This window comes from Calypte anna, chromosome 1 (genome assembly GCF_003957555.1).
Source record: "Calypte anna isolate BGI_N300 chromosome 1, bCalAnn1_v1.p, whole genome shotgun sequence".
Lineage (NCBI taxonomy): Eukaryota > Metazoa > Chordata > Aves > Apodiformes > Trochilidae > Calypte > Calypte anna.
Genome location: NC_044244.1, coordinates 1,122,704 through 1,140,311, shown reverse-complemented (window position 1 = coordinate 1,140,311; position 17,608 = coordinate 1,122,704). Strand labels below are relative to the sequence as shown.

General features: G+C 47.2%; 1 protein-coding gene across 1 annotated transcript in view; it reads left to right on the top strand.

Annotated features, from left to right (window-relative positions):
• NET1 (neuroepithelial cell transforming 1) overlaps window positions 1-17,608 on the top strand; it is an 80,191-nt gene that overhangs the window by 39,367 nt on the left and 23,216 nt on the right. Inside the window, exons 2-3 of the mRNA XM_030444995.1 lie at window positions 7,697-7,763; window positions 13,824-13,883. Of these exons, the coding sequence (XP_030300855.1) occupies window positions 7,697-7,763; window positions 13,824-13,883 (127 nt within the window). The remainder of the gene's footprint in view (window positions 1-7,696; window positions 7,764-13,823; window positions 13,884-17,608) is intronic.

Below are 17,608 nucleotides of genomic sequence, written 5' to 3'. Positions count from 1 at the left end.
CAGATCCATGTCCTTCTTCTGCTGGGGACACCAGCCCTGGATGCAGGATTGGAGGTGGGGGTCACACAAGAGCAGAGCAGAGGAGGGACAATCAAATCCTCAACTCCAGGAACATGACAGACTCTGTACTCACATCCTTACTGGATAAAGACTTGCAGGAATTAGAGCTCCAACTGGGAATGTGGAGCCAGCACTTCTGAGCAGCATCCTGGTGCTTTTGTGCTTTCCATTGTGCTGAGTGGATTCAAAATTACCCCAATCTCAAGGTGACTCCTTCCCTGTCTGCCCTTGCTTTCCATAAAAGCCTTAAAAGTGTTGAACTTGAAATATTCCCCCAGCTCCCATTGCTTCTCCTTCACCCTTTGAAAGGGTTTCAACTCCCAGCTTTGCTTCTGGAGAGTTTCCAAGTGTTCTGATTGAAAGGCAGCAATAAGGTCCCCCCTTTTTTTTCTCCAGGCTGACCAATCCCAGCTCCTCAGCCTCTCTTGGCAGCAGGAATGATATTTCCATCAAGGCTCAGATGGAAAGCAGTGACTGGAGAAGCCACACGTGTGATGAAGCTTGGAGACCACAGAGGCCACTTTCCTAAAGCTCTTGTTTTTCCACTTAACACCAGGCTCTGCTTCCCTTAAATTTCTCTCCAGGTGCCACCAGATGGTTCCAGGTTCATCTCAGCTCCCTGCACTTGACCAAAGACTTGAAAAAGGAAGGAGGAACAGGGGGAGATCTCTCTGCACCACAAAGAACTCATTCCTCTTAATAAAAGGTGGTCAGGAAATGGCTGTGATGCCAGGATCAGCTCTTTGACCTGTGCCTGAGGACTGAGCTCCTGCATGCTTGGACTCAGTGACCTTAAAGGTCTTTTGCAGCCAGAAAGAAGCTTTGATCAAGAACAAAAAAGAGAATTTCTGCTCCCAAACTACTGCCAATGTTGGTGGCATCTGAGGAGCAGCCTCTGCTTTGCCCTTTTCTCTTGACTGAGTCTTAAGGTCAGAGTAAGACTTAGTAAAACATTGCAGAGAAGGAGTTGAGAAGTTTCTAAAGCCAGTTCAGGAGAGGTTTTGTGTTGCAGAAGATCTCTGTTGGGGGTTTGGAGGGGCTGAAGGGAACTTTTGAACATATTTCTGTGTTCCCTGACTTTCTGTGGGAGTTATCAGCTGCATTTCTCCTCAAAGCTTTGATGATTGGAGTCTGAGGTGGCAACATTTCTTGCCAGCTCTTGTGGGCAACAGGAAACAAAGCTGCCTGTAGAGTTTTCAAACCTGAAGCTTATTCTACTCCCACTCCTAAAACACTGAGCTTTCCAAATGAATGCCTCTCCTACGTGATTATTTCTCCTCTCCAGGAAAGAAAAGTGACAAAGTCCTCTTGGTATGGAGCTGGAGAGAGGTTAAAAGCTCTGTGATCATCTCTGCAGGTTGGCTTTTGAAAGAGAACATCAGGCAGGTTTCCAGGAGACAGCAGGAAAAGGCTTTTTGAAAGAGGGTGGGGGTCAGGGTGGGTGGTAGCTCCCACATGAAGCTCTTGGAGTCCCACCTCAGCTTTGAGTCCCACTCCTCAGATCAGGAGCAGTGAAATATTGCATAGGGAGCCCCAGGAGCTGCATTGCCTTGGAGTTGTTGTGCCAAAAATAAAAAATACTTTGGATTAAAAGCTGATTATAACTCCCCTGGAACAGGGGTAAAATACTTTGGGCAGTACATGGGGAGCTGAGGTGGTTGCTTTAAAGCTTTGACTTTTAAGAGGACATGGGGGGAGCTCCACAATTCCTTTACATCTGAGCTTTCTGAAAGGTGCTGTAGCCAAATTTATTGATTATAAAATCATGGAATGATTTGGGTGGGAAGGGATCACCAAAGGTCATCTCATCCAACCCCCTGCAGTCAGCAGGACACCCCCAACCAGATCAGGATGCTCAGAGCCTCCTCAGTCCTTGGATATCTCCAGGGATGAGGCCTCAACCACCTCCCTGGGCAACCTGGTTTTGTTCCCCAACCCTCATGGTAAAGAACTTGTTCCTGACATCCACTCTAAATCTGCTCTTCTCTAATTTAAACACATTTAGACTGCAGCCTGCCCTTGTCCTCCTGCAGGAGTGTGGAGGACTCATGCAGGGATCTCCTTTACAGCTGCTCTGCCAGGTTTCTGCCTTGTTTTGCTCTTCAGCCAATAAAGTGCTGGGCATTTGGCTGAGCCAAGTCCTCAGTGCCTCACAGGCAGGCAGGGATCTTGTCACCTCTGCCTTGAGCTTTTCAGATCCTTGTCTCTTTACAAGGGTTTATAGTGTCTTTATGAAGCAGAGAAGCATTTGGAAGGGACCTCTCAAGGTCCCCCAGTCCAACCCCTGCAGTCAGCAGGGACACCCCCAACCAGATCAGGATGCTCAGAGCCTCCTCGATCCTTGGATATCTCCAGGGATGAGGCCTCAACCACCTCCCTGGGCAACCTGGTTTTGTTCCCCCACTCTCAAGGTAAAGAACTTGTTCCTGACATCCACTCTAAATCTGCTCTTCTCTAATTTAAACCCATTTCCCCTCACCCTATCCCTCCAGGCCCTTGCACACAGTCCCTCTCCACCCTTGCTGTAGCCCCTTCAGACACCACAAGGTCACTCTTAGGTCTCCCTGGAGCCTTCTCCAGGTTGAACAACCCCAGCTCCCTCCTGGCTTTGTATGAGAAGCTGTTCCAGCTCCCTGAGCATTTTCCTGGTCCTCCTCTGGACTCACTCCATCAGCTCCATGTCCTTCCCATACTGAGGACTCAAAGCTGGATGCAGTGCTCCAGGTGAGGTCTCAGCAGAGCAGAGAAGTGGCAGAAGGGAATTACAGCCCATCACATCTCCATTTGGTTGGAAGCTGAGTGCCTGAGTACAAATGGGCCAAACCCCTTCTTGTTCTCATAAAATCACAGAATGGGGTGGAAGAGACCTCAAAGCCCATCCAGTCCCAACACTCTGCATGGGCAGGGACACCTCCCACCAGCCCAGGGTGCTCCAAGCCCCATCCAACCTGGACTTGAAGGTTTCCAGGGATGGGGCAGCCACAGCTTCTGGGGGCAACCTGGGCACCCAGGGGCTCAGCACCCTCACCCCAAAGAGTTTCTCCCTCCCTCCCTCCCCAAGAAATAGAATCCTGGAATGGGTTGGCTTGGAAGAGAACTGAAAGCTCAGCTCATTCCAACCCCCCTGCCATGGGCAGGGACACCTCCCTCCCACATTGCTCCAAGCCCCATCCAACCTGGCTTTGAACACTGCCAGGGATGGGGCAGAGACTCTTTTCCTGGGCAACCTGGTTCTAAAGCTCAGCACCCTCACCCCAAACAATTTCTCCCTCCCTCCCTGCCTGCCTGCCCAAGATCTCCTCTCCATCTCCCCTCTTGCAGCTGGAAACCCTTCCCCCTCCCTCCAGGCCCTTGTCCCAAGTCCCTCCCCAGCTTTCCTGGAGCCCCTTCAGGCACTGGAAGGTGCTCTAAGGTCTCCCCATTGCAGCCTTCTCTTCTCCAGCCTGAACAACCATGGGACTACACACTGCTCTGGGTTGGAAGGGACCTCAAAGCTCATCTAGTCCCAACCCCCTGCATGGGCAGGGACACCTCCCACCAGCCCAGGGTGCTCCAAGCCCCATCCAACCTCACCTTGACCTCCTGGCCCATTGGTCCCCAGGAGCAGGAGGACCCCAGATGCACCCAAGCCCCCAGCAATTCAGCCGAGGCACCCACAAGCAACCCACATCCCTACTGGGATGACTGGGAGTCAGTCTGAAGAGTTTTCAAGCCTCCTGTGGTTTCCAGGACACAATTTGGCTGCCTCTGGTCTTGGAGATCAAGAATCATGGGATAAAATTGGGCTCCTGCTTCCCAGGATGGAGTCTCTTGACTGCCTTTGAGACTGAGGTTTAGTCCATTCTTGTAGCTCTTTAGAGATGCAGAGGGCACAGTTTGCAGACCATTAATTATCTCTTTGCTCTTCTATCTGCAGTCAAGGTTTAATCAAAGCCATAAATTTGGGTCTTGGCAGCCAAGCAGGTTGGATGCTGGGATGAAACACCAAGGACTTTTTCTTTCTCGTGAGAAAAAAATTAAAAAAAAGACTCTATTTTAAATTTCAAAGAAATCTGATGCTCCTTCCCAGATTTTCTTCCCAAACGAGATGTACTCTTATAAATCCCAAAGGATGTTCCCTTCCAGAAGTTTCTAGCAGTCAGTCTCCTGGTATGCATCTCTTGGAAATGGCATTTTGTTTTCTCTGGGCATAGTCTTAAAAAGGTTTTGGCTGATCCCAAAGAACCTGAAGGTCGTGTGGGCTGAGGAAAAGTTTCCTCTGGTTTGACATCACTCTTGATTCTGGATCTGGTGCTTTGAGCAAGCCTGATTTTTATATCAACAAGATATTTTTAGGTAGTTATTTTAGACAGTTATATATTTAGATATCTAAGTCTGTGTGGTTATATATGGTATGGATGTGGATATATATAACATAAGTGACATATTTACAGTTCTCACCACTTTGTAGCCCATGAAGATGTCCCTGCTGCCTGGTTTCCCACTCCAGATCCTCCTTGTTCAGCATTTTCACTTCATCTTCCAGATGTTTTGCTTAAACCCTTGGAGCAGGTGAAATCCTCCAAGGTCCTGAGGGACCCTCAGCCACCCCTAAAGAAGCTGCAGGGAAGTTTTGCTCCAATTCTGTGTCACCCAATGAGGTGGCCAAACAAATCTTTCTCCATGTCCAGATCAAAGTGTTTCATTTTCTGCTAAAGGCTCCTTCAGTCTTTCATCTGTGGCAGATTCATTCCTTCCCCACAGCTGGAGAGTGAAGATGTCCCCAGGGTGAAGCTCAGGATGAAGTGGCAATGAGGACTGGCAGCCCAAAAAGCCACCAATGTCCTGAGCTTCAACCCAGCTCTGGGGTCCCCAGCAGCAGAAGGACACGGAGCTGTTGGAGCCAGTGCAGAGGAGGCCCTGGAGCTGCTGGGAGGGCTGGAGCAGCTCTGCTCTGGAGCCAGGCTGAGAGAGTTGGGGGTGTTGAGGCTGGAGAAGAGAAGGCTGCAATGGGGAGACCTTAGAGCACCTTCCAGTGCCTGAAGGGGCTCCAGGAAAGCTGGGGAGGGACTTGGGACAAGGGCCTGGAGGGATGGGACCCTGCGAGGGGGAAGGGTTTCCAGCTGCAAGAGGGGAGATGGAGAGGAGATCTTGGGCAGGCAGGCAGGGAGGGAGGGAGAACTTGTTTGGGGTGAGGGTGCTGAGCTTTAGAACCAGGTTGCCCAGGAAAAGAGTCTCTGCCCCATCCCTGGCAGTGTTCAAAGCCAGGTTGGATGGGGCTTGGAGCAATCTGGGAGGGAGGTGTCCCTGCCCATGGCAGGGGGGTTGGAATGAGCTGAGCTTTCATTCCAACCCAACCATTCCAGGATTCTATTTCTTGGGAAGGGAAGGAGAAATTCTTTGGGGTGAGGGTGCTGAGCCCCTGGGTGCCCAGGTTGCCCCCAGAAGCTGTGGCTGCCCCATCCCTGGCAGTGTCTCAGGTCAGGTTGGATGGGGCTTGGAGCATCCTGGGCTGGTAGGAGGTGTCCCTGGATTGTTCGATTGGAACTGGATGAGCTTTAAGGTCCCTTCCAACCCAAACCATTCCATGATTCTATGGATTTTCCTGGTGATCTCAGCAGAATGCTGAGTGAGAAAGGTTCCTGCAATCCTTGCTGGAGACACAGAGCAGCAGGGAAGTGTTGGGAGTAGGTTTGGATCCTGCAGAGCAGCATTGCTGAGGCTTCAAACAGCATCCTCCATGGAGAGGAGGTCTTTAGGGTAAGGGTGCTGAGCCCCTGGTTGCCCAGGTTTCCCAAGGAAGTTGTGGCTGCCCTATCCCTGGCAGTGTCTCAGCTCAGGATGGAGCATTGCTTGGAGCAACCTGGGCTGGTGGGAGGTGTCCCTGGATTGTCCAGTTGGAACTGGATGAGCTTAAAGGTCCTCTCCAACCCAAACCCTTCCATTATTCCATGCTGATTAAGTCAAGGAGCATTAATTATGGTTGCCTCATCCCTGGAACTTTTGTTGACACTTTGGATGGGGCTTGGAGCACCCTGGGCTGGTGGGAGGTGTCCCTGCCCATGCAGGGGCTTGGCACTGGATGAGCTTTGAGGTCCCTTCCAACCCAACCATTGGGTGATTGAATGATTCTTACCCAGAGTGGGTTTCTCTTCTTGGTATCAGGTGCAAACTTAGAGTTTTGGGTCATCTCCTTGGGGCATCCCAAGAAACAAAATCCACTACCTGGACACTGGTTCTACCTGGAGTGAGGAGCAGAGAACCAGCTCAGGCATTCAGGAGTTGGTTAGATTTCTTCTCAGATTTAAGTTTGGAGTATTACCAGAGACATGCTGAGCAAATGTCAGCACAGAAATCTACTTTTGGAAGAAAAGCTCTCATGAAGTCACCTGTACACTCTACATCTGCTGCATGCACTGATTGTCTCATCACCAAAAGCATCTTTAATTCCTTCCCATCTTGATTCCAGCAAGCTATAGACCTCACCAGACATTTATCTTGTTGCTCTGCTTTGGCTGGCAGAAGTGCAGCAGCATTTTCTAGGTGGCTGAGTTCTATTTTCCAAATACCAACCCAGAACACCCCACCCTGCACAAACCTTATCCAGACAAATCCTTTTTCTCTCCTGATAACAGAAAGCTGCTGAGATGAGATGAAATGAGATGAATTTTCAGCAAGGTTGAAGAGCAAGTCTGAAGGATTTACATTCCTATATTATTTCCAGGCTTGTTTTTTTTTTTTCTTTTTTATAATCCTGTGGGATCTCTGGGATGAAGAAGAAGGGTGCAGCTGGTGAGAAGATGTTTTTCCTGCCCAAATTTGTGACAGCAAGGGGGAAAACCTCCTCCCCACTAGGCTGCCTTTGAGAAGAAGTGTGTGGCCCATTTGGGACTCAATTTCCACATGCAGAAAAGCCAAAAAAAAACCAAAACAAAAAAACCTTTCTCCATCTTACAGCCAGAATAAGCTTTAAAATATTGTTGCTGGAGACATACCTTAACTCCAGCAGACAGTGAAAGTTGGAACATAAGTTGTTTGCTTAACTCAGTGCTGGGACAATAAATGACTTGCATAAGGCAATTCTTTTACCATTGTTCAAAGAGCAAGGATTCTACAAACCCTCTATTGTGTGGAGTCCTTTCTGGTGGTTCAGCTTTCTTGGATGGGGAATAACTTAATGAAAGACCACAACTCAATTCCTGCTTGTAATTTTATGGGAAACTACAAGGCTGAATTGTCCAAGGTGCAGTTTGTTGCTTCCTTTCATTTCAGCTTCGTTAACCTTGGAACATGAGGCCACAATATTATTATTTTTATTATTATTATTATTTTCTCTTGTTCAGCTTGACAGCTCTGTGGTCAAAGATTGATTTTTCCTCCTGACCAGCCTGCAGGACCCAGGGGGAAGTTTTTACCCAGACATTTACTGTAATAAACTTGAGACTTTTAATCCAACACCTGCAGTGGTGGTGGGGAATATTGGCATTCCCTTTTCTCTCTCCTTCCCAAAGCTTGGCCTCCAGCTCTGGCTTTCCAACCAAGGAGCTGGAGATGTATGATCCCACCAAAGCTGTGGAAAAGAGAATTAGTTTTTCAGTTCTTATAGCAACCTGTAAATGATTGACTTTATTTCTTTCTTTTCTTTTTCTGCTCCCAGGTACCCTCTCAGACGAGGCAGCTCCTTCACATTTCTGACTCCAGGACCCCAGTGGGACTTCACCCTGGTGAGCAAAACAACTTTTGGGGGTGCCAGTTGCAAAAGCAGCCAAACAAAAGCAGGAATACAGAGGTGGAGGTCCCTCTGCCTGGAGGAGAAAGAAAATCAACACATTCCTCTCTCCCCAGCCAGAGACACTTTCTGAGCCACTGAGGCTCCTGAGCTTTAGCTGGAGGGAGTGTTTTGCACACAGGGATTAAGAAGAGGCAGGATATCCTGAACACTGTGGTTTCTTTGTAAACTTCTCCTTTTCTGATGTGTTTCAGCAGTCCTGCTAGCTAAGGGAGCAAAGCAAGAGGCAAACCATGGTGTAGAAATAAACCTGAGGTGTTTTTTTTTTCTCCTTAAATTCCAAAATCTGTGTTTTCTTCAGTGTAGAGAAACCACCTAGAGCAACTCCACAGCTTTATTGCCTTGTACTCCCTTCTCTCCATCCTATCACCTCTATCCCTTGCTCTGGAAGTTATCCATAGCCAACCTCCAGAGCTGGCAGGAAAAGTTGGATCACTCTGGAGAGCAAATCCATGTCCTGAGCTGGCTGCTTCATGAAGTCTGAGGATTCGTAGTGCCCAGCAAGTGGATATTGATCTTGTCCTGTTTTAAAGCTCATTCACATCAGCTGCCTAAGTTGCCCCTGGAAGTGGTGATCCTAATCTCAGCCAGCAAACTGATCTGGCTGAAAAACTTGCCTTCCCCCCCCCAAAAAAAAAAGAAAACAAAAGATTTGGGGATGGGCTGATCCAGCTGACTGCACAAGCTGTATGAACGCCCGTGGTGGCACAGGGAAGGGCGTGAGAACGTGTCTGGAGGTGGGGAAAAGGACAGGAGTACCTTTTATGAAGGAAATCCCATCAAAAAGTCATCTGGAGCTTCTTGTCTGTAGGCATTTAGGCAAGCACTTTGCAGGCTGGGCCTTGAAGGGCAGCCACCTGCACTTCTGAGGCTGCAGAACCACAGGTCCAGCCTGGGCAGGGATTAAACAAAACCATAATTTCTTGTAGATTTTTCTTTTGCTTAATTTGAAGAACTTTCATCTGGTGACTGCAGTTAACATTAAACATCCACCTTGGAATATTACAAAGCCCTGTAAATCAGGTCCTCTCAAATTGGACAACACTGTGTTCTAACATCAGAAGTTAAAAGCGTTTGGATGGAGTTTCAGGTTCCTCCTGGTTTTATGATGTTTGTTTAGTCTGCTTTCATTTGGCTGGATACACATTCACTTCCACTCTCAGTTACAGTTAGAATGTGTAATACATCATGGCAGACTGCAAATCCCAAAGGAAATGTTTTGGAAGGGTTTAATTGCTTCTCTGCCTTCCTCCCTCCTGTCCAGCATCAACCTGGTCCTCAACATCTTCTTCCTTCAAGCCCAGTTAGCTTCAGTTGCAGCTACAGATGGTGGGGAGCCCTGAACCCAATTCAGGAAACTGGATATCCAATTGAACTCCTGATATCATAGAATCATAGAATGGGCTGGGTTGGAAGGGACCTCAGAGATCATCAAGTCCAACCCTTGATCCACTCCCACTGCAGTTCCCAGCCCATGGCACTCAGTGCCACATCCAGGCTCTTTGGAAATAGCTCCAGACACGGAGAATCCACTACTTCCCTGGGCAGCCCATTCCAATGCCTGATCACCCTCTCCAGAAAGAAATTCTTTCGAATCTCCAACCTAAACCTCCCCTGGCACAACTTGAGACCCTGCCCTCTTGTCTTGCTGAGAGTTGCCTGGGAAAAGAGCCCAACCCCCCCCTGGCTCCAACCTCCTTTCAGGGAGTTGGAGAGAGTGATGAGGTCTCCCCTGAGCCTCCTCTTCTCCAGCCTCAACACCCCCAGCTCCCTCAGCCTCTCCTCAGAGGATCTGTGCTCCAGTCCCTTCACCAGCCCAGTTGCCTCCTTTGGACCTGCTCCAGCACCTCAATCTCCTGCCTGAGCTGAGGGGCCCAGAACTGGACACAGGACTCAAGCTGTGGCCTCTCCAGAGCTGAGCACAGGGGCAGAATCCCTTCCCTGGACCTGCTGGCCACACTGTTCCTGAGCCAGCCCAGGATGCCATTGGCCTTCTTGGCTACCTGGGTCCATCTACTTCACAGGTTTTGCTCTGATGAAGAAAATCTGCCTTGTCTCTGTCTCTCATTACCTACTGCAGTTGTTCCAGCTGATATTGCAGTTGTTCTGCCTGACATTATCACTGCCCTTTACAAAGATCTCAATCATTCACCTCAAATCTGACACTGGACAGACTTCTATGGTTTTGTTGAAACTCATGAAGTCAGTGAGGCTCCCCAGAGGTGGAGCAGGTAGACGAATCATAGAATCATAGAATGGGCTGGGTTGGAAGGGACCTCAGAGATCATCAAGTCCAACCCTTGATCCACTCCCACTGCAGTTCCCAGCCCATGGCACTCAGTGCCACATCCAGGCTCTTTGGAAAGATCTCCAGACACGGAGAATCCACTACTTCCCTGGGCAGCCCATTCCAATGTCTGATCACCCTCTCCAGAAAGAAATTCTTTCTCATCTCCAACCCAAACCTCCCCTGGCACAACTTGAGACCCTGCCCTCTTGTCTTGCTGATATCTCCCTGAACTCCTAGAGATCCAGTTTTCCCTGTGAATCCCTAGTCTTGGACTGATAACTCTAAACACTGGAAGAGGAGCAAATACAGGAGAGAAGAAGGAGCACTCAGAGCTGTGGGGTTCAGTTGCTCAGCAGACCTATCCTCACTACATGGCTGATGACCAGATCTCTGCTTGGAGGCTTTGCCAATGTAATTACAGACTCAGTTAAGGTTGGAAAAGACCTGAATGATTCTCTAATTGCTGGAAAATCTGGCTGGAAAAGCAAGAAATCTTTTCTTTGGTGGCCATGGCTCATGTGCTGAAGTAAGTGTGTCCCAAAAAGTTTGTTTTTCCCCCACGACCACCAAGTTCTCCTTATGCCAGTCACAAAAAACATCTTTTCATGCCATAGTTTGTGCAGCTGTTTGGCCAAAAGTCCTTAAAATGTACCTGGCTTGGGCCTCAGGAGAAATGGCTCACTGAGCCAAGTGTCTTCTTCATGCCTGCAGAGGTGGGGTGGGTTTAAAGAGGACTGGTGCCTGTTCTGCATCATTCCAAGAAAAAAATAACACAGCTTGGGTTAAAACATCATCTGGTGGCTTCTGACTGGAAGCAAGGTTACTCATGGTCTGTTTTCCTTTCCTTTCCTTTTCCCTTCCCTTTCCTTTTTCCTTCCCTTTCCTTTTTCCTTTCCTTTCCTTTCCTTTCCTTTCCTTTCCTTTCCTTTTTCCTTTCCTTTCCTTTCTCCTTTCCTTTCCTTTCTCCTTCCCTTTCCTTTCCTTTCCTTTCCTTTCCTTTCCTTTCCTTTCCTTTCCTTCCCTTTCCTTTCCTTTCCTTTCCTTTCCTTTCCTTCCCTTTCCTTTCCTTCCCTTTCCTTTCCTTTCCTTTCCTTTCCTTTCCTTTCCTTTCCTTTCCTTTCCTTCCTTTCCTTTCCTTTCCTTTCCTTCCCTTCCCTTCCCTTCCCTTCCCTTCCCTTCCCTTCCCTTCCCTTCCCTTCCCTTCCCTTCCCTTCCCTTCCCTTCCCTTCCCTTCCCTTCCCTTCCCTTCCCTTCCCTTCCCTTCCCTTCCCTTCCCTTCTTTCTTAATTAAAAAGGATTAATTAATGAGAAGCAGCCACTTGATCTTTGCTGATTTAACAGCCCTGGTGCACATTCCTCCCCTGAAGCCTTCTTGGTGTTTTACGACTTCAGGTGGGCAATAAGCAGCAAAAAAAAACCACAAAAAAACCCCAGACTGATCCCTGAAGAACAAAATATCCTGGATTTAGGCAAAAACCCTTTGTAAAGGACAAGTAGACGACTGGAATTGTTTTCCATTTGGAACCCAGAACTTTCTTTAAAAGTGTTCCTGGAGCTTTCATCGGAATCCTTGAAATGCAATCAAACATTTATGCTCGTGGCAGTGTTCAAGTCTTCCTCCAATCAAGTCTCAAAATATTTAGATTTCCCTTCCTGATTAGCCTTTTTTTTTAATGCTTTTCCTTTACAATAACCTCTTTCAGAGCCTCAGTCGGGTCTCATGTTTGGGGTTTTTTTTACAGTTTAATAACTTCTCATAGAAATCACTTTTTCCACATGATTTGAGTTGCGTGAGAGGATTGAGGGATCAGATCTCTGATCGTGACCATCTCAAATTAAAAAAAAAATAAGAAACATGAGAAAGCAGCCCTGTAGCTTTTGCTTCTCTACCCTGTGGCTTTAAGATTTGAGCAGCAGAGGCTTTTTACTTGAAATCTGTTTCTGTTCTGGCACTGCAGAGGAATGATAGAGCTGGCTCTGGAGAGAAACGTCGAAGGTTTTCTTTTTAAGGTTGGGTTTTTTTTTGTGCAAAACTATATTGGGCAAAGGAAATGGGGGTCCAGCCAATGCAATACTTATTGCATAAGTCTAGCCAATTTCAAAACAAAACTTTGGCCTTCCTTTCGTGTCTGGGCTTTGGTCTGGAGCTGGAAGTTAAAGATGTTAATACACTTGGCTCCAGAAGGAAGGAATAATTCAGCCCCAAAAGGCGTGGTGTCTTTTGTCTTGCTTGCAAGTTCTCTTAAATAGATGCTAATATCCTTGATTCCAGATGGGAAAAATAACCTGCAGACTAAAAAGGTGGGGTAATAGCAGTCTTATTCATAGAATCATAGAATCCTAGAATTGGCTGGGTTGGAAGGGACCTCAGAGATCATCAAGTCCAACCCTTTTACCACTGTTGCGGTTGCTAGACCATGGCACTGAGTGCCACATCCAGTCTCTTTTTAAATATCTCCAGGGACGGAGAATCCACTAATATTTCTTCCTAATATCCAACCTCAATCCCCCCTCTCCAATTTTTAACCCATTTCCCTTGTCCTCTCCCTACCCCCCCCCATGTCCAAAGCCCTCCCCCAGCTTTCTTGTAGGCAAATACAGAAGATGTAGGGGTGGTATCTTCTGCTGTCCATCTCCTAGAGACCTCAGACCCTAATAATCACCAAGCCTGATCCTCTGGGTGCCTAAGTCTTTCAAAAATCACAACTTGACTGCAGGATTGCTGACCTCAGAAACCTCAAAAAAAAATTTCCTGGAACTAAATGAATCTCAAATAATTTGCCAGCGCTCACTGCTGAGTTCTGTCCTGCTCCTGAGGTTCCCTCGTGAAGACTTCACTCACAACCACAGTCATAGAACCATAGAATTGGCTGGGTTGGAAGGAACCTCAGAGATCATCAAGTCCAACCCTTGATCCACTCCCACTGCAGTTCCCAGCCCATGGCACTCAGTGCCACATCCAGGCTCTTTGGAAAGATCTCCAGACACAGAGAATCCACTACTTCCCTGGGCAGCCCATTCCAATGCCTGATCACCCTCTCCAGAAAGAAATTCTTTCGAATCTCCAACCTAAACCTCCCCTGACACAACTTGAGACCCTGCCCTCTTGTCTTGCTGAGAGTTGCCTGGGAAAAGAGCCCAAGCCCCCCCTGGCTCCAACCTCCTTTCAGGGAGTTGCAGAGAGTGATGAGGTCTCCCCTGAGCCTCCTCTTCTCCAGCCTCAACACCCCCAGCTCCCTCAGCCTCTCCTCAGAGGATCTGTGCTCCAGTCCCTTCCCCAGCCCAGTTGCCTCCTTTGGACCTGCTCCAGCACCTCAATCTCCTTCCTGAGGGGCTGAGGGGCCCAGAACTGGACACAGGACTCAAGCTGTGGCCTCACCAGAGCTGAGCACAGGGGCAGAATCCCTTCCCTGGACCTGCTGGCCACGCTCTTCCTGAGCCAGCCCAGGATGCCATTGGCTTTCTTGGCCACCTGTGCAGAAGAAGTCATGGAAGTGCAGAGAAACCAGCTTGTAATTGATGGGCATCCATCAGGTGACAAACCTCACAAAAATGCTTCACATTTGTCTTGGAGCTTGTGAGGTTTTGAGTTCCTGCAGTTGGATGGGGCTGTGAAAAAGACTTCTCCTCCGCTTTATCAAGCCCAATCTTCTTCCTGCAGGCAAATCAAGGGCCCAGCTCTAACTTTGAGTTCCTTTCTTACAGAAAAGGAAACGCCGAGAGAAGGAGGAGGATGCAGTCAGCCTTTGCAGCCTTGACTTTAAGGTAATTAAAACACTTTCCTCCACGATATTGGGCAATCAAACTTTGTTGCCTTCTCCCAGGGAGAACACTGAACTTTCTGCATTTCACCATCACCACTTTAGGGATGTGTACAGCTGTGTTTGCTCTCTCTTACACCTCTGGGTGGGCTGAGTCCTGCTGGAGATATCCATAACACTCTTTGGGATCTCCTGGTTTAATCATTTGAATCCTAAATCTGTCAGAGTTTTAATGGTGTGTGAAATAAACTCGGGTAACCCTCAGACTTAGCAAGAAAAGGAGCATTTTCAAGAGCTGGGAAGCAAAACTGTGCAAAGCTCCATCAAATCTTCCTATTGTTTGACTTTAGTGCACTTCATTGTATTGCAAACAAACTGGACTGGCTGGGTGGTAAATTGTTCCTAAAGCTATGATTAAATCAGTTTAGAAAAAATGAGGGTGGGGAGGTGCAGAGTTGCAGCTCCAAGGGTTCTCCAAACTTGGTTTTCTGAAAGAGAAACCACTTCCCACTGTCCCTGAAGGTCTCTTCTCTGCAGAGGGGAAGGAAATGTTCTTTTTTTTTTTTTCCTAGGTAGGTAGCTATTGAGTTGAAAGTTAACTAAGTGGGGTTTTACAGTTTATTAGCCTGGGATTAAAAGTAATTTGTTAGTGGGGACTTTCCTGTTTGACCTCATCCTCTGTTGTTGTCACTTACTTTGCATTTGTGCATTATTTATGAGCCTCACTTAACCTGGCAGCTGCTGGATGCTTTCCATGAAGGACTGTCCTGTCCAACTGGGCTTTGACCTCTCTAGACCAGATCTCCTGTTCCAGATAATGTCTGTAATTTCCCAGTAGGGAAAGGAAAAGAGCAAAACAGACAATCTGCAGAGGGCTGTGACACAACAGTGATGATCACAAAATCATTCTGGTTGGAAAAGACCTTCAAGATCATTGAGTCCAACCATAACCTAACTCTACCAACCATTACAATGCCTCTAAAGTGACTTTGTTTAGGGCTTGGTTTGTTTCTGAGGCCTTTCTGGTTTGCTGATGGGAGTGTTGTGACTAAGAAATCTGCCCTCAGGGAAGAGGATTTGCTTTTTCTTTTCTTTTTTTTTTCCTTTTTCATTGGGCTGCTTTTTTATGTGTCGGACAAAATTGGAGGAATTAGGGTTTCTCCCACAAAGCAATCAAAGGTGAAGCTAAAATATCAACAGTAATTTGTGTGCTTGCCTTTTAGGAGTTTTAAAAGAAACCTTACAAGAAAAAAAAAAAAAGGGAAATCCCTAGGTTAATGCCATCAAAGTTCAGACTGCAGCTTTTGTTTATCCTGACTTTTTAACTCATTCTTTTGAAAGGGTCAGGCTCCCCCAGACATTTGAGAGGTTTGAGGCACACCCACCAAATACATTCCAGTATTCTTGTTCAAATACATTAATGGTACTGATTGGATTGTCATTTCCAGGCTTTTTTTTATACCAGCTCTCAAGGTTATTGAAAGTTTCCAAAGCACCACAGTCCACTATTTATATCACCAGGACTTCTGAGTCTCCTTGAGCACTTTGTGCTGCAGTACAGATTGTTCTCTGCTCTGTCTGGATTTGATGAGGGTGAACCAATAGCCTGAAATTTGGCTCCATCAGACACAGATGTGTCTCTTTCATCCATGAAATAAGGTCCCAAGAGAAGATCAAGGTAATTCAACAATGTGATGTCTAGGTCAGGCCATACAGTGTTTTATCCTCATCTCACAGATATTAACTGGTTCTTTACAGCCTTTGTCTCTCTAAAGTATCCAACTCCCCACCACAATTGTTATTTCAGCTCCACTCTCTCCCCCAACAAATCCAGCTCAGCTGACAAGCTGTTGTTTTGTCACCAGCCTTGGAATAACAGAGGAGTTTTGCCAGCACTCACACTCCTCCTCCTCAACATTATTGTGCTGACAAAAGTGCCACGTTGGTGGTGATGGGAGCTCAGCCCCCTGCCCAATGGATTTTTTTTTCAGATAAAGGTAAGGGGAAAGGGTTAGAGGATTGGAACCCTCTCTTTCTGAAAAGGTTGAGCAACCCATTCCTGCTGTTTAAACCACTCATGTCCAAGAGATGGTATGGAAATGGCAGGGGAGGTCACACCAGCCCAGGTGCCTGGATTATTCTTATTTATTTGGGCTCGTCAGCTTCCTCCTTGGCCCCCAGATTCCTCCTTACAAGTGAACCAGATCTCTTAGGTCTGTTAAGCTTCTAGTTTGACACACAGCCTAAAACCAGGAGAAGAGGTGGATTCCCCCACTTTGGGAAGTCTGAAGTCTCAGCTCATGGGGTGCTGGGACATCTCACATCAACAACAACTTCAGAAGGGTTGGGAACAGATGATCCTTGAGGTCCTTTCCAACCTGACACTTTATGATTTTATGAAATCCCTCCAAACATTACCAAAATATCAGTTACAACCTGAGACCTGAACAGCCACTTCCTTCAGTGCTGAGCCTCCTCTTCTCTTCGTGCCAAAACACCCTCCTTTGGGGAAAAAGAAGGTATTTTCTCCTCAGATCATGTCTGGAGCTGTTACTCCAACATGAACTGTTGATCATGTTAAAATAGAAGGGAGAGACCCTGCAGAAAAAATCAAGGACAGGAATTTCTTTCCAAAGCAGATGTTTAATGCTTTAAAACTCCCCAGTTTGGGTTGTTTTTTTTTTCCATTTCAGGTAGGTTTATCAGTAACTTGCTGTGTAGTCATCACACGTGAACCAGTTCCACCTTAACCCCCCCCTCAGTTATGGTAAGGTGGGGACTGACTCAGAGGAGGAAGCAGCACTGTGGTTTTTGGAAGGTCTGCAGAGCTCTGTGTTTGTTAGCAACCAGATAAATACTTTTTCAGTGTATGAGAGGGAAGCAATGGGGTGTTTTACCCCAGGCAAAATGAAGCCAGGCTGAGTAATGTGGAAGAAGAATCATGTCTGGTCTGGATGATGTTTGCTGTGGTTATGGGATGTCTTTGTGAAGTCTGAGGATGAGGGGTTTCAGAGAGGAAGGATCCTTTCAGAGAGTCAGGACCCTTTTTATGAACCTTCATGTTGTGTCCTCTCAAAGCTTTACTCACCTTTAGGGGGCCAATTCTGTGAATATTCCTCAGCCTGAACAAGCTCTTGATTTATACAAATGTTGGCAGCAAAGGACTGTGAAGATAAAGCTGACAGCAACAGCCTTTCCAGGGCATGCAGATAAACACTGAATGCTGGGGGTTTTCTTTTTGATGTAAAAAAATTACTTAGGGAGAAAAAAAAAATAAAGAGGAAAGGGAAGAGGGAATCCTTGTGTCTGCATTCTTGATGGTTCAGCTCATCTGAAACCATCAGATGTCTTTCCATGGTCAGGGTCCCCTCGTGCAGCTCAGCTCCAGGCAGGGATAACACAGCCTGAAGGTCATCACTAAATCACACAACTGCAGCAGTAACTCCTTCCTTGAGAATATATATCCACAAGCATTAAAGAAACAATAAAACTGAGTCCTTCCCTCCAATAAAATCCCTCCCTTCCCCCTCCCAAAGACACAACAGCTCTGGAAGACTTTTATGGGAATTTTATTGGCGTGTCTGATTCATGCAAGAACGTGCCCCTGCATAAGTTACAAATTTGTATTTGGAGACAGACTTTGATCCAAATGAACATCTCTGGCACAGGCAATTCCAACAAAACAACCTTTGGCACCTGAGCAGGTGAGGGAGCTGAAATCAACTGCAG